This window comes from Chiloscyllium plagiosum, unplaced genomic scaffold (genome assembly GCF_037043375.1).
Source record: "Chiloscyllium plagiosum isolate Xiang-an unplaced genomic scaffold, Cpla_swu_hap1 HiC_scaffold_21, whole genome shotgun sequence".
Lineage (NCBI taxonomy): Eukaryota > Metazoa > Chordata > Chondrichthyes > Orectolobiformes > Hemiscylliidae > Chiloscyllium > Chiloscyllium plagiosum.
The window spans coordinates 7,279,915-7,303,086 of NW_028270159.1; the positions used below are offsets into that span (position 1 = coordinate 7,279,915).

The following is a 23,172-nucleotide window of genomic DNA, read 5'->3' on the forward strand; positions in this document are numbered from 1 at the left end:
GTGACCCATATTAACTCCCAGTCTCAAAACAGCTTAGAATTTTAAAATTCTATCTTGTTTCAAATCCTTCCAATGTCTTCACCCATCACAATCTCTGTAAACTTTTTCAACTTGATAATTCTCTGGGTTTTCCACGTACATCCAATTCTGCACACCTCTAATTATTCTAATAATGGTGGCTGTGCCTTCAGCTGCCTCAGACCTAAGCTGCTGAATTCCTTAAACCTGTCTGCCACCTCTTCCCTTTAAAACAGTCTTAAAAGCATACTTCTTTGATCAAACATTTAGTGACCTGCCCTAGAAACTCCTTACGTGACTCATCAAATTCTGTTGCACAACACTCTTGAAGGAAATGGGATGTTCAACCAAGTTAAAAGCACTGCAGAAGTGCATTTGGATGTTGTAATAGATGTGCTTGATATTCAGTAAAAGGAATCAATGCCATCACATACTAATGCAACATCACATTTAAAATAGTAAAGGACCCACAACATCAAGGAAATACACACTGTAAAACCTTGCAACAGCTGATAAAATATAGCTGTATAAAATTTGTCACTTCCCATAAAATCATATAGCAAGTAGGGTTATTTAGACATGTCTGAATGCAGAGCAATACAAACCATTCTAACAGGATATTGACAAACCTGAGAATCCCTATCACTTAAACAATCAGAAATGCTATCATCATCCTCCTCAGTCATCCCTTCTTCATCATCTTCATCAAAGCAACCAACTGCATCAACAGTGATCAGGTCCTCTGGATCATCTTGTCCAGCCTGGTCTTTATCCTGGGAGCTACGCTTCAGCTTAACCTGAAAACAAAATACATGTTTGATTGTTACACATGTTAGTGATGATTGTATGTTCATGTGGCATGATATTTGAATTTTGTTATCCACAAAATCAGGAATTAAATATTGTGCGTCTGCATCCACTTTCAGAGAACAATTTTCTCCCTTAAATTTCTCAGTTTATACTTTTGGTAGAAACTGCTCAAATAAACTTGTCACAATGATATTACACCCTCCCACAAGTGCAGCAATACTGTCGGAGCTCGTCTGATTTTAATGTTTGAACTGTATTTATTCTAATGGAAGAAGTGGACAATGTAAGCAAGATCACATTTGTAAGAAAATGGTACTGGGGCTTCTCCATCAACTGCTGCAGTCTTTGTGACGATGATTGTCCATGATGGAGCCAGATATGGATGTCCAAAATTCTGATGCAGTGGCAATGAAGGATGGTTGTCTTGCAACACTAGAGTTTTTATTTGGCTGTCAATCTTGAATGACTAGTTGCTGTATTTTACCCTAGAGAATATACAGAGGAACCGTGATTATCCGAAGGACATGGGTGGGCAGTATTTCATTTGGTTAATCGAATTCCAGATAAGCTAATGCTGGATAACAGTTTAGCCAAGCATCGGGTCCTTGCGATCTTGCCAGATAATCGAATGCCAGATAATTGAGGTTCCTCTGTATATCCTGGGGCTAAAGTGCCAGGGTGAAGGGTGGAGGGTGAATGTTGATTAAAATCCAATATACTGCTCTGATGTGAGACTGGATATGAATTACTCAATCAATCAGTCTCCAATTAATGAAAAATCTGATGTTATTCAGCCCACACTGGGCTATTTGGTACAAATGACCGAGTGGCATTGATGGTCACTCTAGTTAAGTGTGTGGACTGTATGGACTAGTGACCTCATTGCTGCAAGGAGTCAACAAATAAAAAAAGCAGGGGGAGGAAAAATTTGAAATCTAAAATGTTCTCCCATGTCAAAAGTATAACTGATACAAAACATGTAATTTTCAGTAAATTCAGCAGAGAACAGTTTGATTCACTGAAATATACTGAACCACAAATTATTATTTTGATAAATATGGTTGTCAAGAATTTAAGAGCAGAACACAATTTCTGAAAAGAGGTCTTTAAATCCAAAATAGGAACCTTCACTTTGTTTCTCCACACAGGTTGCTTGACTAGCTGTGCATTATTCAGTATTTTCTCATTTAATTTCTTATTTGCAGAAATTTAGACACAAAAGATGAGAAGTTGGGACAAAGGAAGGTCAGTGGGTTCAGGATAAATGAGTGAGACTTAGAGCAGTGACAGATACAGGCAGCGAGTACTAAATGAACTGAAATTTACACCGTTCAACGTACTGTGTGGCTAAGATGCAAATTTTTTTTTCCCAAACAGATAGTCAATAGGACTGCTTTTATCTGCCCTGATTAGTCATTCTTTCAGTGCCCTGACTGGCCATTCAGTTCAGCACTCCCTGCCTCACAGTGCCAGGAACACTGGTTCGATTCCCATCTCGGGCAAATGGGTGTGGAGTTTGCACATTCTCTCAGTGTCCGCGTGGGTTTCCTTCGAGTCCTCCGGTTTCCTCCCACAGTCCAAAGATGTGCAGGTCAGGTGAATTGGCCATGCTAAGTTCCTCATTGTGTTAGGTGCATTAGTCAAGGGTAAATATAGGGTAGGGGTATGTGTCTAGATGGGTTACTCTTCGGAGGGTCGGTGTGGACTTGGGCTGAAGGGCCTGTTTCCGTACTGTAGGGAAACTAATCTAAATGGCTAAACATGGATTTCTGTGGATGCACTTGTAAAGTAAGTAACTCAGCACCTTTTTGACAGTCAAACCTGGAGATGACAGACATGTAAATGTTTTGGCAGCAGACAGGGTGAGGTGAGGCAGACATACGATGTTAGGGAGGCAGCGTTTGTGATTCATAGGATACGTGACTGTAAACTGAGTGTGGTGTCAAACAGGTTGCCATAGTTGTGAACACATGGTTAACTACGAGACAGTAACAAAGGAGGACTATCATCAACATACACGTCCAATTTGGTCCCACATTTCCAAATGTTGCTGCCCAGGAGTATGTAGATGAGGAATATATAGATAAGCAAGTCCATTTGCCTACCAATCAGTATCCTCTTCCAGTGCAATACAAACTGTGATTCCCTTGGAAATTTGGTATCCTTGCCCTGATCGGTGCAAGACAAAGGGTTTTGAAAGCATGACTCTTTAACATTGCAATTGGAGGGGATATGCAGTGGACAACTAAATAATACTCAGCCTGAAGGCTCCATGAGTCATCCACTTTAGAGAAAGCTTTGATAAGTTTGCAGGGAAGATGATTGTGGCATTTAAAAAGCAATTTAACTTGTATTTAGTCGAATAAGATGGATAGATAAATAATTAGAGTGGAGATATGCAATAAAATTAGAAACATAGAAAATAGGAGGAAGAGTAGGCCCTTTGAGCTTGCACCGTCATTCAATGGGATCATAGCTGTTCATCCAACTCAGTACCTGTTCCCTCTTCCTTCCAATACCCTTTGATCCCTTTAGCCCCCAAAACTATATCTAACTCCTTCTTGAAAACAATGTTTTGGCCTGAACCACTTTCTGTGGCAAAGAATTCTCCAGACTCACCATTCTTTGAATGAAGTCATTTCTCCTCATCTCAGTTTTAAATGGCTTACCCTGTATTCTCAGGCTGTGAACCCTGGTTTTGGACTGCCTGGTCACAGGAACTTCCTACCTGAGTTTAACCTGTCCCGTACTGTTAGAATTTTATCGTTTTGGGAAGCAAAGAATTATGTTAGGTGAAAAGTATTTTTTTCCATAGTTCATGACTATACAAGCTTGTCTTCTATAAATTGAAGCATTTCTAATTTAACATAGGGAAGATTCAACTTTATGTGCCATTACTCAATAACGGTTGAATGACTTGGTTTAAAAAAAACATTCCATTTCTATTTTCCAGAACAGAAACTTCAGTCACTATGAAGGCTGGCACTTAATCCTGCTTATCAAAAGACATAAATGAGACTCAACAGAGTTCATACAGCTACCAAGCAAATTTAAAAACAAAGAACAATGAGGATTCAGACAACTCAATAAATTGTTGTGGTGTGCAGTTCAGAGAAGATTGCCACAACTCATTCCAAGGATAAAGGGGTTCGCTTGTGAGGAAAGGTTGCACAGGTTGGGCCTAGGTTCATTGGAACTTAGAATATTCAGCACTGATCTAATTGAAACATCCAAGTCCCTGAGGGAGCCTGACAAGATGGATACAGAAAGCATATTCTCCCCTTGTGGGACAGGCTGATCTCTGAGATACTATTTCAAAATGAAGGGTCTTCCATTAAGATGTACATGAGGAGGTCTCTCTCTCTCTCTGTCAGAAGTCTGTGGAACTCTTTCTTTCATGGAGTGGAAAAGGCAGAGTCATTCAATATATTTATGGCTGAGTTAGACTCTACTGACAGGAGTGGAAGACTCCACAGGGAGGTAGAACTGAGTCCACAATCAGATTGGTCACCACATTAACAAAAGGCAAAGCAGGTTTTAGGACCAAATAGCCTAGATCTGCTCCTATTTTCAGGTGTATACTAAAAATCACTAATGAGAATTTGAGCAATAACACATTTCAAGACTTTCCAGCAAGTGAGTCAAGTTCAAAACCTATGAGCATAGGTGGTCAGGGTCCAAACAGTAGAATCCCTGTCTTGGAAATATGTGATGAGCAGGTTCAGTCCTCCATCACTCTAGTTCATGTACTACGGTTGGAAATAATTGTATTACTAAGTTAATAAGATTGGTGTACATATTATTGGAGGTTGTTTCTTATTGAGGGTACAATGTACATTCTACAATGTGTGCATTGTACAGTGAGTCTGCTCATTTCAATCATGTCTCAGTTATTTTAACTATTATAATCACAAATAAGAGTGACCCAGAAGAAAGCACAGAAAAATCACAGAATTAATTTGAATGTTGGAAGTGTTTGGCTTTTTTGATTTTCTTTTTTTAGAATGCAACTCTACCATTTTTCCTTATAGCTCTGGTGTCAGTAGAAAGGAACTCTGTTAATGTCTTATTCAAAGGATGCATGTACTCCTTCAGTATTACAGTGCAATGTGAGCATAGTGATATGGAGCTCAAACCCACAACCTTCTGAAATTAAGATAAAAGTAGGACTAGAAGCAAGTTGGGAACTAAAGAATATGCCCAATGTGGAACATCAGTCAAATAATAACACCTTTTATACTTAAATAAAAATTTACAACTGAGTGGCAATTTACAACTATTTAAAAGTTAAAAGTCATGGATGAATGCATCTCAAAACATTAAGAAGTGCACTCAATGTCCAATTCATCTCTGATCAGATGTAGGTAGCAGTCCGGTCATCACAAAATAGGATGGTCATTAAGTTCCATAAGCTTGCGATTCACCAACACCAATTTTAAAATTATCATCGTAGTGTTCAAAACCCTTCAGCACCTCAATCTTCACAATCGCTGTGACCCGTCCAGTACTCCAACTATTAATCCTTGTTCCTCTCCAGTTCTAGTCTCAGTCATTCCTGGACTTTCCTTCCACCACATTTGGTGCTTGTGCCTGCAGACTAAAAGGGCCTAAGTTCTGGAACACTCTGTCAAAATACCTCAGTCCTTCCTCTTTTCATATACTTTCAGTTTATCTTGCATCTCTCCATATAGCTTAGTGTTAAATTTTGTTTGATAATTGTCTTGTGAAGCACTTTTGATGTTTTCGTTAAATGCACTATATAAATGCAGTATGCTCTTGAAGACTATAGCCTGACAGTTCTCTCCTCAAGCATGAGAATGACTATTCAGAAGCAAAATGTTAACGTGTCTAATTTTTTATTTCCCCTGTATTCCACTATGGAAACAAGTGAAAAGCCTAGAAAAAGCACAGTGTACCTCTTCCACTTTCTGCTTGTGCTCTGGCGACTTCATGTGCTCCACAAACTTGCGGGGGGTTTTGAAGTGTCGGCTGCAGACAGTGCAGAAAGGCCGCAGCGAGTACTTAGCAAGCTGGTGAGAAACAAAGAACAGAAATGACACAGCTACAGAAAGGGGAGGGATAGGGCCAGCAATCTCCAATAGGCCCACCCTCAAAAAAAAGAGCCAGCTGAACCTAACTTACAGCACAGAGATGGGACATTGAAACAGCTGCATTTTTCACAGTGTAGGATTCAGGCTGGGGATGGGGCTCTTGTGTTCAAGTCCCACCTATTCAAGAAGTGTGTAATAATATCACTGAACAGGTTGATTAGAAAATATCTTCAAGCTGGAGATGCACTTATCTGTTCTGTTAGTGAGAAGATAGATGGCAGGATATGTTAATATGGTGTTGACAGCACTGGGCCAGGAGCCAGAGATATTAAGCACAAATCTTTCTGTGACAAATTGTAAACCCAAACTTGAGGTCATGTTTCTGGTGCCTACCCAGAATGACAACCTGACATAAAGAATCTAATGACACATCTTTGGCATGGTTCACTGACATCACTCAGGGAAGGGAGTCCACTAAACCCTTCTCTGTTTAGGCCTGCACTGGACTCCAGTGCCATGTGATATGGTTTTAACTGCCCACAATGCATGACTCACTCCTCTTAAATTTATAGAGTAAGTTTCTCAATTTTAAACATCAGTTGTTAGATAAGAAAAAACAGCAGTCAAGTCAATAAACGCACACTATTCCAAGATGACTAATTGAAAACCGATTGGGGTGTATGGGTCAGCACCTAAATTAATGTTGTATTAATAGTCTCATTATTTTTGGTCTGCCTTTCGAATTACAGAAACAGTTACCAAATACTTCTCATGTTTTTCTCTACTACTACGATTTTCTATGACTACATATAAAGATACAGCTCAGAATGTAGTCATTCAGTCCATCACCCTTGTGCTGATTCTTTGGAAAAGCTATCCAATTAGTTCCACATACATAATACTATAATTTTGTCTTCTTGAAACACAGGTCTATTCTCTGTGGGAAGTTATTACTTGAGTGTACATCTTTTGGTGCATGATGCAGTACACAAATTTCCAGATAAAATCCAAGTGCTTCCTTTAAAAGGGAACTATATTTGAGTAAATGAAATATTTATCTAATTTTCTAAAGAGCATTTCAAAAAAAAAACACACTGACGCATGTATTCTTAAAGACAGCTTGCTATTTCCTACGATAGTATTGGCAAAACAGGTGATATCTTGTTGTTGCAGCAGCACTTGGGAGTTTCTGCACATCAAGGTTATTCAAGGTGAATATATCTGCACAAAGTGTTTGCAACTCAAAAAACTGTGGCTCTAAGTTGAGGTGCTGGTGTCCTAGCCGTGGGCACGCCCCCACAACAAGGAAGAGAATAGTTAGACACTTAATGCCAGGTGGCGGTCACACTCTTCAGATTAGGCCTTTTCAATTTGTTCTGTAATCAGAGACAGGAATGTGTAGCTGCAGTGGCTGCAGATACAGGAAGTGGACATAGCATTCGAGGAACTTTGGCCCCTGCAAGTGCCCGACAGTTACAAGGTTCCTGCAAGCTTGATGGACAAGAGTGGGAAATTCAGTGAGAATGAGCAAACCTACTGTAATACAGGAAGCTATGCAAGTGGTGAGGGAGGAAATAGGAATATAGTAGTGGTAGTAAACATAGAATTAGGAGGATAGATACAGCTCTCTGCAGCCTGGGCATGAATTCCAAAAATGTATGCTAACCTGATGCTAACATTATCATCTCCTCAGGGTTTTTTAGGAACCTGGAGCAGGAGGACAGAGATGCAGTTGTCATTTTCCAGATTGGCACCAGTGACACTGACAGGACTAGAAAGGAGGTTTTGCTGACAATTTTTTTTAATGGATTTAAGATGAAAAGGAGAACTTCCAAGGTAATAAACTTGGGATTACTGCCTGAGCCACAGGAAAACTTGTTTATATTAAGGAATTAAATGAATAGCTCAAAGATTGGTATAGAAGGGCTTCAATTCTTGGGCACTGGCACCAGTACTGGGTAGAAGGAAGCTGTTCCTCTGGGAGGGGTTTCACTTGAACAGAGCAGTAATCTTCCAAGCATTCTTAAAGTCCCAGAGGATTAGAAAACTACCAATGTAGCACCCTCGTTCAAAAAGGGGAAGAGACAATAAAATAAACTATAAACTAGTTCGGTTTTACATATTAAAAGTTAGAGCCTACATTAAAGAATGTAATAGCAGAGCATTAAGAAATACAGAATATAATCAAACAGAGTCAGCATGGCATCATGTGGGTGAAATCATGTTGGAGGAGATAACAAGCAGAATATATTTGGGGAAACTAGCAAACGTAATATATTTGGACTTCCAAAATGTATTTGATAAGGTGTCGCACATCACACATTAGGCTACTTAATATGATCACATCACTGTTGTGGGGGTAGTATGTTAGCATGGAGAGGGGGCTGGCTAACTAATAGAAGGCCGAGAATGAGATAAAGGGTTTTTTTCAGGATGGCAAACCATAATTAGTGAAACATCACAGGGATCAATGCTGTGGCCACAGTTATTTACAATATATATTAATGATTTTAATGAAGAAAGTGAATGTCGGGCAGCCAAGTTTGCATATGACACAAAAATTAGTGGAAAGCAAGTGGCCAAGATGACACAAAGAGTCTACAGAGGGATATGGACAGGATTGGGCAAAAATTTGGCAGATGGAATAGAACGTGGGTAAATATGAGCTGATTAGGAGTTAGATGGAGAAAGACTGCAGAAAGTTGCAGCACAGAGACAGGAAAGTGGAATTAAGAATTAACAGGTCAGCCATGATCTCACTGAAAAGCATAGCAGATTCAAGGGGCTGAATGGTCTACTTGTGCAGTTATGTCTTAGGGTTTTAGTTGGTAGTGATTATTGTCATATCAATTGGTGATGGCAACAACTCATATACTCGTGGAATCTTCCTGTACGGAGGCAATGGTGCTAGAGATGGCAAGGCAACCTAATTAGGTGGGATGCCTCTCGTTTTCTCACATCATTCAACGCGTAACTGTCGCCCACCTAAAACACTAGTTCTCTGGATATTGAATTTCTCCAAACAGCATCCACAGCTTTCATAGAGCCCCTACAAATATCAACAGTTGCTGACCAATGACCACCAACAGCTCTTGCTGGATAGGATTTATGCTTCCAGGATTTGATTCCTGTAAAAGGTCCAGCAATGCCTCCAAACTGCTTGACTGGCAGAAGATATAGCAGGGCCTTATTCTGCAACATCCAATAGACTAACATTTTCGGAAAGTAAGAGAGATATCCCAGCCACTGCATTAATAAATTGCCTTCACAGTAGCAAAATGCTCTTGGAGTTAGGTACCAAGTAAAGGTGAAACAAGATAAGTGGTTATCCATGAGATTGAAGAGATAGGTAAAAATAAAATACTGTGGATGCTGGAAATAAAAGTAAAACATTTTGAAAATATTTTGCAGGACAGGCAGCATCTTTGCACACACAGAACTATTCCGTAACTTAAACTAATCTAAACTAGTTCCTTTTTAAGCAATGTTGCAGTTTTAAAATTCCCATTTTTATTTTCAATTCCCTCCATTGCCTCTCCACTCCTTGCTTCTAACATCCCCAGACCCTAAACTCTCTGGAATTTCAAAGTTCCTAAATTCTGTATTTTTATGGATTCCTGGATTTTATTTACTCTACCACTAGCAGTCATTCCTTCAAATGCAGAGACTTAAGGTATGGAACCCCTTCCCTGAAGCTGTCCATCTCTGCAATCATGTTTGATAACACTCCTGATGACACATTCCAATGCTTTACCAAATCAAGGCATTATATAAATGCAAGGTGCTACTATTTTTCTTGTCTTATATAATTCATCAAGGATTTCACATGAATAGTAGGTGGTCAAGTTCCCCAAAACAGACAGATAAATCCAAGTAATAAGCAATCTTGGGTATGCTCTCATGGCCCTCTGTTCTCACTGCAGAATAAGATGCCACTTGAATACAGTTTTCAATTCAGGGTTATGTCTTGGAGTTTTCACTTACCATATGCACAATGCAGCTACTTAAGTGCTAGATATGAACTCTACCATTTCCTATTGACCGAGTATTCAACAATGAGCAGCATTTATGGTTTCCACTCACATCATATATCTAGAACTTACAATTACCTGCCTCAATGGCAGCTGTTATTACATTCTCATTTAATAACCATTTTTTTCTTCCATGTGGGCACAGTGACAGGAACGCCTGGGACCAAGCCACCAAGAACATTTGGAGCTCACCTGAACTTTTGGAAAAACCTACAAAACCTCACTGCATTAAAGCACAAATATATAATAAAATGCAGGAGGAACGTGCCCACTGAATTTTATATAGTGCATTAATAATGGAGCATATTGTATCGCCACATACTACATCTCCACTCCTATTGGCACATTCATGTGAAGTTGATGCTCACACAATATACAATGGACAGTGGTTATGTCAAGAATCAACAAGAATGCTGTGAATCTACACTAAATATATTATTTAAAAAGCTGAATACAATGCAACTGGCTTTACTTAAACTCCAGTAACAGCTTAGTACCGACTGTAATGCTACACAACATGGGGGAATTGGGGTGTAGGTGAGGGAGGAATTAGAAATCCTTCAGTATACAATAAGTAATTGAATGCTAATAAGGTTCTTTGACCTCTTCTTGTATCCAGTGCAACTTAACAGGACAGGAACTTTGAGCAAGCATAACTGTTTCTGAAATAAATGGAACACTTCAAGATAACCAGCAACAATGATAATCACGTTGATGCAAATCATTAGTTATGATTTTATTGGTCAATATAAGTGACTGCCTGTTTTAAGTGTACGTATCTTAAAATGGTACAGTCTGTATTCTCAAGTGACACCATTCAAATGCGACTTTGACATTATGTTGACTTTTACATATTTAAATTTTCTGTTGGAGGCTGTGCGCTCACGTACTGCTTTATCCCTCTGCCTGTATACTGTATTGCTACTGTTAAGATTGCAAATTTTCCAAAACATTCAACACTTACTCCACTGCTTGCAGAGACTGAAAGACCTCTCTACTCAAGGAATGAAAGACATAGTTGAAACACACAGCAGAAAGTAACAGGAGGAATACAATAAGCCAATAAAAGCACCCAAAAAGGAGATGAGGAGATTTTTAAGGTAGGAGCTCGTGTGTTGAAATTAAATTATTAAAATCAAAAATCTAAACATGCAAGCTACTAAGCCACATGGATCATTACAGACACCGATTACATCAGTTTTTCAATCAGCCTATTCTACATTTTGGCTAAAAGTTTCACTTTTAGCATGTGCACCTACAAGAAATATTACCCAACCCGACATAAACTGCAGATCACAAGTATAAACATTTATTCAACGTGCATATGTTTTGCAGCAAAAATGCTATTCATTTAAAAGTTGGTTTCCTTTACATCTGCTAACAATAATTTACTGTTTATAGACATAGAAAAGTACAATTGCACACAGGGAAAACAGCAAATGCTAAAAATGCAAAGCAGTCTAGACAGCGCCTGAAAGACAATCCAATGGTTCGAAAGGGGTTGATCTCTAATCAAATGGCAAGTTAGCTTTCTCTTTCAGACGTGAGTCTAGCAATTTTTAGAGAAATGTTTTCTGTCTACCTTGTGTCTCGGTGTCCTGCGATGCTCAATGACATTCCCTCGGAAATAGGCCTGACAGGTGCTGCACCATCTGGGCCGTTTCTTGTCACTGTAAGACAATCAATGGTTATTTAGAACTGGCCTTGGATTTAACCACGTCTCACCACCTCCCTGCATATTTCATCAAAAAGGTTTTTGGTCTTCACCATCATATAGATAAGAATTTAGCTGCATAACCCAGTTCATAACACTTAGGAAACTGGGGATTAGGTAGTTTCCGCCTAAGTTTTGACTTAAACTCAAATAATGACTGATCAGGTGTCAACCTTTGTTTATCTGACTTTGTTCCATATCCAGCAATACCTTTGCCGAAGAACATCAACTTGAATCATCAAAATTTCAAGAGTGTGTCTGTGTTTGTGTGTGTGTGTGGGTGGAGAGATACATACAGTGTGCGTGAGAGAATTTCACATTTCTACACCATTTACAAATTTCCTTTCTAAATGTTTTAGTTCTGACATCAAGATTCTGTCCCCCTATTCTGGATTTGCTCCACTACATGTAGTAGTTTCTTTCTTTCCCTTAAAAAAATCCATTCATACAAATTAAGAGAAGCAGGTCATTTGGCTTTTCAAGCTTGGTCCACCATTCAATAAGATCATGACTAATCAGCTTATGTTCCAAATTCCACATTCCCATCTACGTATGAGAACATTTCATTCCCTTCCCGAACAAAGATCTATTTCCACCTTAGAAATTTTCAACAATCCCACATCTACCATATCTGAAGCCGCAAGTTCCAGTCTCACAACCTTCCAAGAAAGAAAAATTTCTTCAGTATTGTCCTAAGCGGGCAACCCCCTAATTTTAAAACTCTGTCCACTGCTTTTGGACATTTAAAATACCATATTCAGATCATCCCTCATTGTTCTATACTCAAGCTGTACAATCTGCCCTCATAATGAGCCTTTATAAGCCAGAGTATAACTCTCCAATTCAAAACAACACCAGGGACAGGGTGACCCCCCCCACCCCCCAACTGCGGAGTCGTTTTCCGTAGTTTCAATTATCCCCGGTTCAAACATTATAGGGAACCTTCCGGAACCAGGGACCAGGCGGCTGCCAGGAAGGTACATTTCCCATTGAAATGAATGGGCTTGCCCCTATCTGTGGTAGGTTGTGGAACGTATCCCATGAGTGCTGGGGACTACTGTACTTTAAACCACACAACAGTTTAATATTATCAATTTTGTAATTAGGGTGTGCCTGGGTATAAAAGTGAAAAGAATTAGGATGCCTCCCATCTCTCTGTGCTTAACTACTTTGCCATGATGTACAAAACCAATACTGGTATGTAACAATGACACACAAGATATAAAGCTCGATAAGTCAATTAATCCTAACTACTTTAGGCACTTTCCCAATACCTTGGTGAATGAAGTCAGTTAATGGGTGATTTATACAAACCAGGAAGGTTCTATCCTTAACTTGTGTGGAGTTAGCCATTCTCAGTGTGAGCCAAGGCATTACATATCCTAGCTGGGGTGAATAGAATCAAAGCCTCTCTAAACCCATGTCATTGTTGATTAGTGATGCTTGTCACAGCTGAATAGCCTACTGTTTCTATATCCTTTAAAGCAGAAAAGCACCACCCAACACTAAGACCACATGCAACTTGTTTGAACAAAAATTAGATCATAATCTGCAACATTAGCATCTTTCAAAACAGCTCACAAGGATAGCACAAAGTATGTAGGAACAAAGTCGAAATTTGAAAATCCATAGCCCTTTAATTACTTCATCTCAAGTTGCTGCTGTCATTAGATCTTAAAAATTCTAATTTAGGTTTGATCCTAATGAGCAATAGCACCAACATCAACAACAGTTTTTACCAGAACACCAAGGTGCACAAAACCAGTGAATATGAAAAAATGTAGAAACGCAAGTAGAGGGAGGCTCCAGGTATTAGAATTTATGGAGCAATCATTTAAGAGATCATGCAAAAGATTAAAAATAGATGGCACAACATTTAAGGATGCATAATTGCCAGGATCCATGAGAGAGTGCATGAGAAAGGATGTCTTTTGTCTTAATAACTACACAAGTTAAATTACATATAGAAACAAGGTTACTCCACACTGAGTACTACAGTACTTCTGGTTTCCAAATTACAGGACACAGTGGCATCAAAAGAGGTACAAGACAAATGGCTATCATAAGACAGATAAGAATAATATGGTAATACTTATGAACAAAGATTAAACAGGGTGGTGCTCTTTTCTGTAGAAGAGAGAAAGTTGCGAGAGAACCTCACAGAGACCTTCAAGTTTATAAAAATAAATTTGATGACATACATGTAGAGAAAACATCTCTACTGGCAAGGATGAGTAAACATAGGCGCTATGAATACAAACTAGTAATTAATCCAATAGGGAATTCAGAAGGAACTTCCTTACCCATAAAATGAAAATCAGCACCGCAAGTAAATGAGGTGAATAATCTGGATATACTCAAGGGAAAACTAAACAAACACAATAGGAAGAAAGGAGAACGATTAACTGATTTGGCTCAGTGACAAAGGCTGTGAAGAAGTTTATGAGGAAGAGCATGAAATTTGCTTGGACCTTTTGGGCCAAAAGGCCTGCTTTCGTGCTGTGAATTCTTTGTTTCTAATTTGTGGAATTCTTTAGAAGCACTTGCTCTGAATTTCCAAAGTCTGATATTTTCACGTACCTTTCCCTGCCTCTTCCAATTCCATCTGATTTGGGAATCATTGTGGCCAGACAAGCATTACTCATTTGCTGAATCTCCAGGAGTCGCTGATGATGACGAGTTCCATTCATGTGTTTTTGAAAATTCTTCAAATAAATTGAAAATATAGAATTACGAAAGAGAAATTTAGACATTAACAACTTCAAATGCAAACATTAAGAATTTAATCTCTGGCTATATTGGACTCAATGAAAGTTATAATAAGGCTTTTCTCAAAACAGATTTATACTAATTACTTCGACGGCCAGCATTTTAATGTAAATGCTTGGAACAAAGCTGACATGATTCGGCAATGGGCTTCTTTCTGTTCTGTTAAAAACTCTGACTTTTCAGACAGCATATTCCTCAGAATGAATGGGTTCCTTGCAAAATGATACATTTTCTGTGCAATTTACAGTTATTAATGTCCTACGCAATATGATGCATAGAACAATGCAACCATTGAGCTGTGTGTATTTGCCCCCCAAGCCATTCCATATGCTCGGGTTTGTCCAATCACTTTGGCTAAAAGGGTTCAATGATTGTGTAGTTCAATGCATTGGTTTCAAACCACCATATAATTATAGCAACCTGTTTGGTCCCCTTTTGCATGGAGATGCAATGTCCGTTAATGGCAAAAATATCATGATCCTATTCCTTGCAAAACCCCATCCAGACAACTGGATACTTTATCAGAATGAGATATAGTGCTGACATGTTGTCATATTGCATTAGCTGACGGTGAACAGATGTCCTGTTGGAATAATGCGACATATTCAAATTCTACTGTCAGATCAGTACTTGCTATCTGCATTCAAACCGCCTCTCAAAATGCCAATGTCTTACTTGCCCTGTTTGGCTCACAGTAACATGCGAACTCTTTATTTTGACCTTGTTCACGTCAGGTAGACATTATTGTTGCATACAATTGTCAGTGCAGTCAGCTGCACAGCCCTAGCCATTTTTCAGAGATAACCCGACTTCAGTTATGACACAAGTGTTCATTCTTTGAATAATTTCCAGGGGGTGCATCTTACAATATAGTACCAAAACTCCTAAATTTTATTAGTTTAACAGCTTTTACATTCAGAAGACTGCTGAAGACCTGGAGAATTAAATGAGGTTTGGTATAATATCAGTAATGCAAGGCTTTAGAATAATTACTTCCATTAGAGTATTGATAACAAAACAGCATAACTTTACATGATGCAAGAAACAAAAGGAAAAGTTGGATTTTTTGAAAGGAATTTAAAATGACACAGGAATTGCAAAACTTATATAATTAACTGGATTGCACTTTATAAGAACTAACAGAACTAATGTTTAAATGGTTTCTTCTGTGTTGTAATCTATTTTATATACTATTCTACTTGATGGTTATCAGCATATCCAGATTAGATATTGCACCTGCACATTGCACAAGAGTGCTTTTTTTTCAAATCAACATTGTTAGTTTTGCTCTCCAGAGACAGACAGCTTTGCACTAGTTGTGGGGGGTGTACCAGCACTCGCTGTGGATGAACAAGTGTGAAATCACACATTTTCCATTCTACTGGCCATTTATTCAGAAAATGGAAACTTTCTCTCTGAAGAACGCCTATTTAGAACATAGAAGAATACAGCGCAGTACAGGCCCTTTGGCCCTCGATGTTGCGCCGATCCAAGCCCACCTAACCTACACTAGCCCACTATCCTCCATATGCCTATCCAATGCCCGTTTAAATGCCCATAAAGAGGGAGAGTCCACCACTGCTACTGGCAGGGCGTTCCATGAACTCACGACTCGCTGAGTAAAGAACCTACCCCTAACATCTGTCCTATACCTACCACCCCTTAATTTAAAGCGATGCCCCCTCGTAATAGCTGACTCCATATATGGAAAAAGGTTCTCATGGTCAACCCTAACTAAACCCCTAATCATCTTGTACACTTCTATCAAGTCACCCCTAAACCTTCTTTTCTCCAATGAAAACAGCCCCAAGCGCCTCAGCCTTTCCTCATACGATCTTCCTACTATACCAGGCAACGTCCTGGTAAACCTCCTCTGCACCCGTTCCAGTGCCTCCACATCCTTCCTATAGTATGGCGACCAAAACTGCACACAATACTCCAGATGCGGCCGCACCAGAGTCTTATACAACTGCAACATGACCTCAGTACTCCGGAACTCAATTCCTCTGCCAATAAAAGCCAGTACGCCATATGCCTTCTTCACCGCACTATTTACCTGGGTGGCAACTTTCAAAGATCTGTGTACATGGACACCAAGATCCCTCTGCTCATCCACACTACCAAGTATCCGACCATTAGCCCAGTACCCCATCTTTTTGTTACTCTTACCAAAGTGAATCACCTCACACTTAGCTACATTGAACTCCATTTGCCACCTTTCTGCCCAGTTCTGCAGCTTATCTATATCCCGCTGTAACCTGACACATCCTTTCTCACTGTCGACAACTCCTCCGACTTTCGTATCATCCGCAAACTTGCTCACCCAACCTTCTAGCCCCTCCTCCAGGTCATTTATAAAAATGACAAACAGCAGTGGTCCCAAAACAGATCCTTGCGGAACACCGCTAATAACGGCACTCCAAGATGAACCTTTACCATCAACTACTACCCTCTGTCTTCTTCCAGCCAGTCAATTCCTAATCCAAACCTCCAACTCACCCTCAATGCCATACCTCCGTATTTTATGAAGTAGCCTACCATGGGGAACCTTATCAAACGCCTTACTAAAATCCATATACACCACATCTACCGCTTTACCCTCGTCCACCTCCTTAGTCACCTTCTCAAAGAATTCAATAAGGTTTGTGAGGCACGACCTGCCCTTCACAAAACCATGCTGACTATCCTTGATCACATTATTCCTATCCAGATGTTCATAAATCCTATCCCTTACAATTCTCTCTAAGACTTTGCCCACAACAGAAGTGTGACTCACTGGCCTATAGTTACTAGGGTTATCCCTATTCCCCTCTTGAACAAGGGAACCACATTTGCTAGCCTCCAGTCTTCTGGCACTACTCCTGTAGACAACGAGGACATAAAAATCAAGGCCAATGGCTCTGCAATCTCCTCCCTTGCTTCCCAGAGAATTCTAGGATAAATGCCATCAGGCCCAGGGGACTTATCTATTTTCACCCTTTCCAGAATTTCCAACACCTCTTCCCTACATACCTCAAAGCCATTCCTTCTACTTAATTGTGACTCAGTATTCACATCGGCAACAATGTCCTGTTCCTGAGTGAATACTGACAAAAAGTATTCATTCAGTGTCTCCCCAATCTCTTCAGCCTCCACATGCAACTTGGACCTATTCCTACCCTAGTCATTCTTTTATTCCTGACATACCTATAGAAAGCCTTAGGGTTTTCCCGAATCCTCCCAACTAAGGACCTTTCATGTCCCCTCCTTGCTGCTCTTAGCTCTCTCTTCAGGTCCTTCCTGGCTACCTTATAACTCTCAATCGCCCCAATTGAACCTTCACGCCTCATCTTTACATAGGCTGCCCTCTTCCATTTAACAAGGGATTCCAATTCCTTATTAAACCACGGCTCCCTCACACGACCCTTTCCTCCCTGCCTGACAGGTACATACTTATCAAGGACACTCAATAGTTGCTCCTTGAAGCCTACTTTTCCAAGCCACGCATCCTAAGTCATGCCTCACCGCATCATAATTTCCCTGTCCCCAGCAATAACTCTTGCCCTGCAGTGCACACTTATCCCTCTCCATCACTAGAGTAAAAGTCACCGAATTGTGGTCACTGTCCCCAAAGTGCTCACCTACCTCTAATTCTAATACCTGGCCTGGTTTGTTACCCAGAACCAAATCCAGTATGGCCTCACCTCTTGTTGGCCTATCTACATATTGTGTCAGGAAACTCTCCTGCACACACTGGACAAACACCGACCCATCTAACGAACTAGAGCTATAGCTTTCCCAATCAATATCAGGAAAGTTAAAGTCCCCCATAACAACCACCCTATTACTTTCACTCTTCTCCTGAATCATCCTCACAATCCTTTCTTCTACGTTTCTAGGACTATTAGGAGGCCTGTAAAAAACTCCTAACAGGGTGACCTCACCTTTCCTATTCCTAACCTCAGCCCAAACTACCTCCGATGGCGAGTCTTCATCCATCGTCCTTTCCACCGCTGTAATACGATCTTTGACAAGCAATGCCACACCTCCCCCTCTTTTACCCCCACCTCTGACCCTACTAAAACATTTAAACCCTGGAACCTGCAACAGCCAATCTTGTCCCTGTTCTACCCATGTCTCCGTAATAGCCACAACATCGAAGTCCCAGGTACCAACCCACGCTGCAAGTTCACCTACCTTATTTTGTATACTTCTTGCATTGAAGTATACACACTTCAAGCCACTTTCCTGTTTATAGGCACCCTCCTTTGAGATTGATGCCATGTTCCTAACCTCCCTACACTCCAGGTCCTGCACCCTAAAGCTACAGTCTAGGTTCCCATGCCCTGCAGAGTTAATTTATTTGAAATGATGCAACTTCCATTACAAACATTGATCACATTTTCAAAAACAAACAAACATTCAGAAAGCTCTACTTGCAAAGTGTGAAGAAAAAAAAACTTATTTGCTCCCCTGTTCATACACATACAGCACAAAAATATAAAACATTTCATTAGCTAATTGAGTAAATGGAGGTTAGAAAAGCAAATTTACCATGTAGACTGTTTTCAGTGATATCGCTCAGTTACAAGTCACTGATGATCTCTTACCTTCTGATTGTAACAGTTAGCATTGCAGATATAACAGATGAACTTGGCAGATGTAGAATCCATCTCCTCAGTTGAGTCCTCACTACCCTTGGTCACAGAATCTGGTGCAGATGTACTGATTGCCCGACTCTCACTGCTCTGCTGAATTGTCACTTTCAGTGTACTCATGGTGCTCAGCATCTGGAAGGCATAAATTTTCATTTGTTTACTCAACATATCAAGAAATTGAGGGAGGAGTTGTCACCAGTGTGTAGGTGTCAGGATTGAGTGTGGGATAGTGATCACAAGGAATAGAAGGGAAAGGAACAGTTTAAGAAACGATGCTTGGTTTGCCTGCTGACCATCTTGAACAATGATAACCCCACACGCAAGAATAATGACGCACCTAGTACCTGTGTGTGGCATCCTGCCTTTCAGACCTGGTTTCCAATTGACTCCAAGTTGACACAACGCAGTAGTTCTCCACCTCCTGATGCTGCCTGACTTGCTGTGTTCTTCCAACCCCTTGCTTGTCAACATTATATCTCTGCAAGCAACTCACATTCAATAATGGTCCTAGCAATATTTCCCATGCTGCTGAGCCTTCTTTATGCCCTGGACTGAAGTTTCTTAACAATTTCCATCAACACTTCTTCAATTGTGGTGATGTGTCCCAAGTATCATCATTTCTCAGGAACTCAAAAGCTCCTTATCACCCTCATTCAGTCTTGTTTTCTATTTACAGCCTTTTGGAATCCATGTTAGCTGTCATTACTCTTGCTTGCTTTTTAAATCAAGTGGTTTCCTGTTCACTTTACTGGGATTTTTCAACTTAAAGGGCATATTTTTCACATAACATTTTATATCAGCCTTTAAAATGAAAAACACCCTCAAGAATGTAAGCAGGCGGCACGGTGGCACAGTGGTTAGCACTGCTGCCTCACAGTACCAGAGACCCGGGTTCAATTCCCGCCTCAGGTGACTGACTGTGTGGAGTTTGCACGTTCTCCCAGTGTCTGCGTGGGTTTCCTCCGGGTGCTCCAGTTTCCTCCCACAGTCCAAAGATGTGCAGGGACAGGTGAATTGGCCATACTAAATTGCCCGTAGTGTTAGGTAAGGGGTAAATGTAGGGGTATGGGTGGGTTGCGCTTAGGCGGGTTGGTGTGGACTTGTTGGGCCTAAGGGCCTGTTTCCACAATGTAATGTAAAGTAATCTAATCTAATCAATAGTAAGCTTTGACTAAAATTCAAGACCTGCTAACCAAGTTCCATGTTGAGTTAATCAAGCTTCATTGGTCAATCTTCATTTAACAGATCAGCTGAGATGACTTCTATCAGAGAACAGTGTAAAAGATGCACAGCTTCATAGGCAGCTTTGGCTTCCATTGAAACATCATACTCATCGCATTCATTAAGAAATCGCATTCATTGAGAAATATTCTCACCTCTGTGTTAACTGCATTGTGCTCCAAATTCTGAGCTCCACTGCCTTCACATTCACTGGTTTCTGTGAACAGATTATTTAAAAAAATGAACCTGTCACCAAAGCAACAGACTTTTATAAACAACAGCCTTATTTAAAAGCATCTGACATTGCCAGAACACTGGTCACTGGACATAACATGGCACATCTTCCCAATAAAAAAACGTTTCTAATTAGCAAGCCTGGGAACTATTAGGTAAAATTTACAATTCCTGTGTCCTCGTACATGAAGCAGGCAAAGCAGAGAACAGTAGCCTACATCTAGGCAAGGGTGTTGAAAAAGCTTAACACAACTCCAAACCAGGTAATGAAGGATCTGAGGTGATTTAATAAGAACCTGAGTTTTATTCCATTAAAGTAGCTCCAGGATTCACTATATCATAAAACTGTAAACCCAGCAGCAAGGCTGGGAAGTGAAATATTAGCTAAATGAGAATGCTAAAATTCATAATATTCAGAAACTCACAAGCTAAAATAAATCTTCAAGATGCTCAGTTTAATAGAGATCAACTTTTACATTTGTCTGCGTAACAGTGACTGATGTTTGAATATCTTTAGAAGCACTTGGAAATGTCCTAAAGGCTTGATACTTCATTATTACCGGGCTGTTTCTCTCACTGTTTCCCACTTACCACTTAATCACAAGAACGTTAGAAGGAGTAGACCTTACAGTCCCATGAGACTGCTCCACCATTCATCACAATTTTGGTTGATCCTTTTCTTCAGATCCACTTTTCTGCCTCTCCCCACATCCCTGATTTTCTGATCAAACATAGTTAAATATATTAGGTGACAATGCACCTGTAATCCTTTGGGGTAGATAATTTCAAAGATCCACAAACTTCTGAATTAAGAAATTTCTCCTTATCTCAGTCCTCAATAATTGTTTTGTTATGTTGAGACAGTGTTTCTGGCCTCCAGGTTTCTTCCTGGCCAGAGATAATAATCCCAGTCTTGATCTCATCAAGTCCCTTCAGAATTGTGTATATTTCAACCAAATCAGCTCTAAACTTTCTAAACTCCAGAGAATATAGGCCCAATACAGTTAGCTTCTCGTCAAAGATAAGCTTTTCAGTCCAGGAACCAACCTAGTAAATCTTCACTCTACTGCCATCAAGGCTAGTACATCCTTTCTTTAATCACAAGAACGTTAGAAGGAGTAGACCTTACAGTCCCATGAGACTGCTCCACCATTCATCACAATTTTGGTTGATCCTTTTCTTCAGATCCACTTTTCTGCCTCTCCCCACATCCCTGATTTTCTGATCAAACATAGTTAAATATATTAGGTGACAATGCACCTGTAATCCTTTGGGGTAGATAATTTCAAAGATCCACAAACTTCTGAATTAAGAAATTTCTCCTTATCTCAGTCCTCAATAATTGTTTTGTTATGTTGAGACAGTGTTTCTGGCCTCCAGGTTTCTTCCTGGCCAGAGATAATAATCCCAGTCTTGATCTCATGAAGTCCCTTCAGAATTGTGTATATTTCAACCAAATCAGCTCTAAACTTTCTAAACTCCAGAGAATATAGGCCCAATACAGTTAGCTTCTCGTCAAAGATAAGCTTTTCAGTCCAGGAACCAACCTAGTAAATCTTCACTCTACTGCCATCAAGGCTAGTACATCCTTTCTTTGATATGGAAGCTGAAAATGTTCAAAGTCCTTTACACTTGTGGAAAGACTTCCTTACTCTTCACCTCCAATCATGTTGCATCAAAGACCTACGTGCTACTTGTCTTCCTAATTGCTTGCCGTATCAGGACTTCATTATTTAGTCCACTGAATTAACTATTGACGAAAATCATTGCAGGAAATTACACATTAGTGCTGCTGCATGTGCACTCCAGGTCTCCATAATACTGTCATGTCACGCAAGCGTTAACATCAAATTCAAGGACAGTATGTTATCTATTTCTAACTTAAATTCTAATAACACTTCAACACTTCAGTTGCATTTCTTCGCCTGAAAACATAAATGATTTATTTTGAGATTTTCAGCAATAAAAAGGCATCTTTTCTATGTATAACCTAGACAATTTTCCACTAGATATTGTCCTTCAGTTGAGATGTTCCACTCCTACCCCTTATCTGGCATTTTATCTGTACCTGAACTGTGGCATTGACTATTTTACAGGTAGCGGCAAAGCTCATTTATCTAGGTAGAGAACAACAGCTTTGCTTTCCGTACCTTCCAGTTTTGTTTTTAATATAAGAGGAAGAGGTATGGGATGCACCACCTTGGCCACTGTAACTGCAATACATTACTGACTTTTTAAAATTCATTCATGGGATGTGGTGTCGCTGGCTGCCAGCATTTATTGTCCATCCTTAGTCCTTCAGAAAGTGGTGGTAAGATGCCTTCTTGAACCACTGCAGTCCATGTGCTATTGGTAAACCCATAATGTCATTAGGGAGAGAATTCTGGATTTTGACCTAGCAACACAAAGAATGGTGATATGTTTCCAATTTAGTGGCTTGGAGAGAAACTTGCAGGTGGTGGTGTTCCCATAAATCTATTGCCCTTGTCCTTCCAGAAGTGGTTGTGGGTTTGGAAGGTACTGTCTGAGGATCTTTGGTGAATTTCTGCAGCACATCTTGTAGATAGTATACACTGCTGCTACTGAGTATTGATGGTGGAGACAGTGGGTGTTCGTGGATGTGGTGCCAATCAAGCTGGCTGTTTTGTCCTGGATGGTGACAAGTTTCTTGAGTGTTGTTGGAGCTG

At 40.0% G+C, this 23,172-nt stretch overlaps 2 protein-coding genes across 6 annotated transcripts in view; one reads left to right on the forward strand and one right to left on the reverse strand.

Moving 5' to 3' along the window:
• The window catches only part of bbln (bublin coiled coil protein), an 85,219-nt gene that overhangs the window by 23,847 nt on the left and 38,200 nt on the right, over positions 1-23,172 (forward strand). The window contains exon 3 of one of the 4 annotated variants that reach the window (XM_043720568.2): positions 10,889-10,966. The exons of 1 other annotated variant lie outside the window; for it this stretch is intronic. In XM_043720568.2, the coding sequence (XP_043576503.2) occupies positions 10,889-10,951 (63 nt within the window). In that variant the 3' untranslated portion in view covers positions 10,952-10,966. Of the gene's footprint in view, positions 1-3,781; positions 3,916-7,572; positions 7,687-10,888; positions 10,967-23,172 lie in introns of those variants that run through there. 2 more of the 4 variants (XM_043720567.2, XM_043720569.2) reach the window with 2 other exon arrangements.
• ciz1a (cdkn1a interacting zinc finger protein 1a) overlaps positions 1-23,172 on the reverse strand; it is a 70,510-nt gene that overhangs the window by 13,701 nt on the left and 33,637 nt on the right. Inside the window, exons 7-12 of one of the 2 annotated variants that reach the window (XM_043720560.2) lie at positions 20,407-20,468; positions 18,983-19,162; positions 14,205-14,329; positions 11,493-11,580; positions 5,745-5,858; positions 648-815 (exon numbers count right to left, since the gene is read on the reverse strand). In XM_043720560.2, coding sequence (XP_043576495.2) covers positions 648-815; positions 5,745-5,858; positions 11,493-11,580; positions 14,205-14,329; positions 18,983-19,162; positions 20,407-20,468 — 737 coding nt within the window. The remainder of the gene's footprint in view (positions 1-647; positions 816-5,744; positions 5,859-11,492; positions 11,581-14,204; positions 14,330-18,982; positions 19,163-20,406; positions 20,469-23,172) is intronic. The other variant, XM_043720561.2, reaches the window with a different exon arrangement.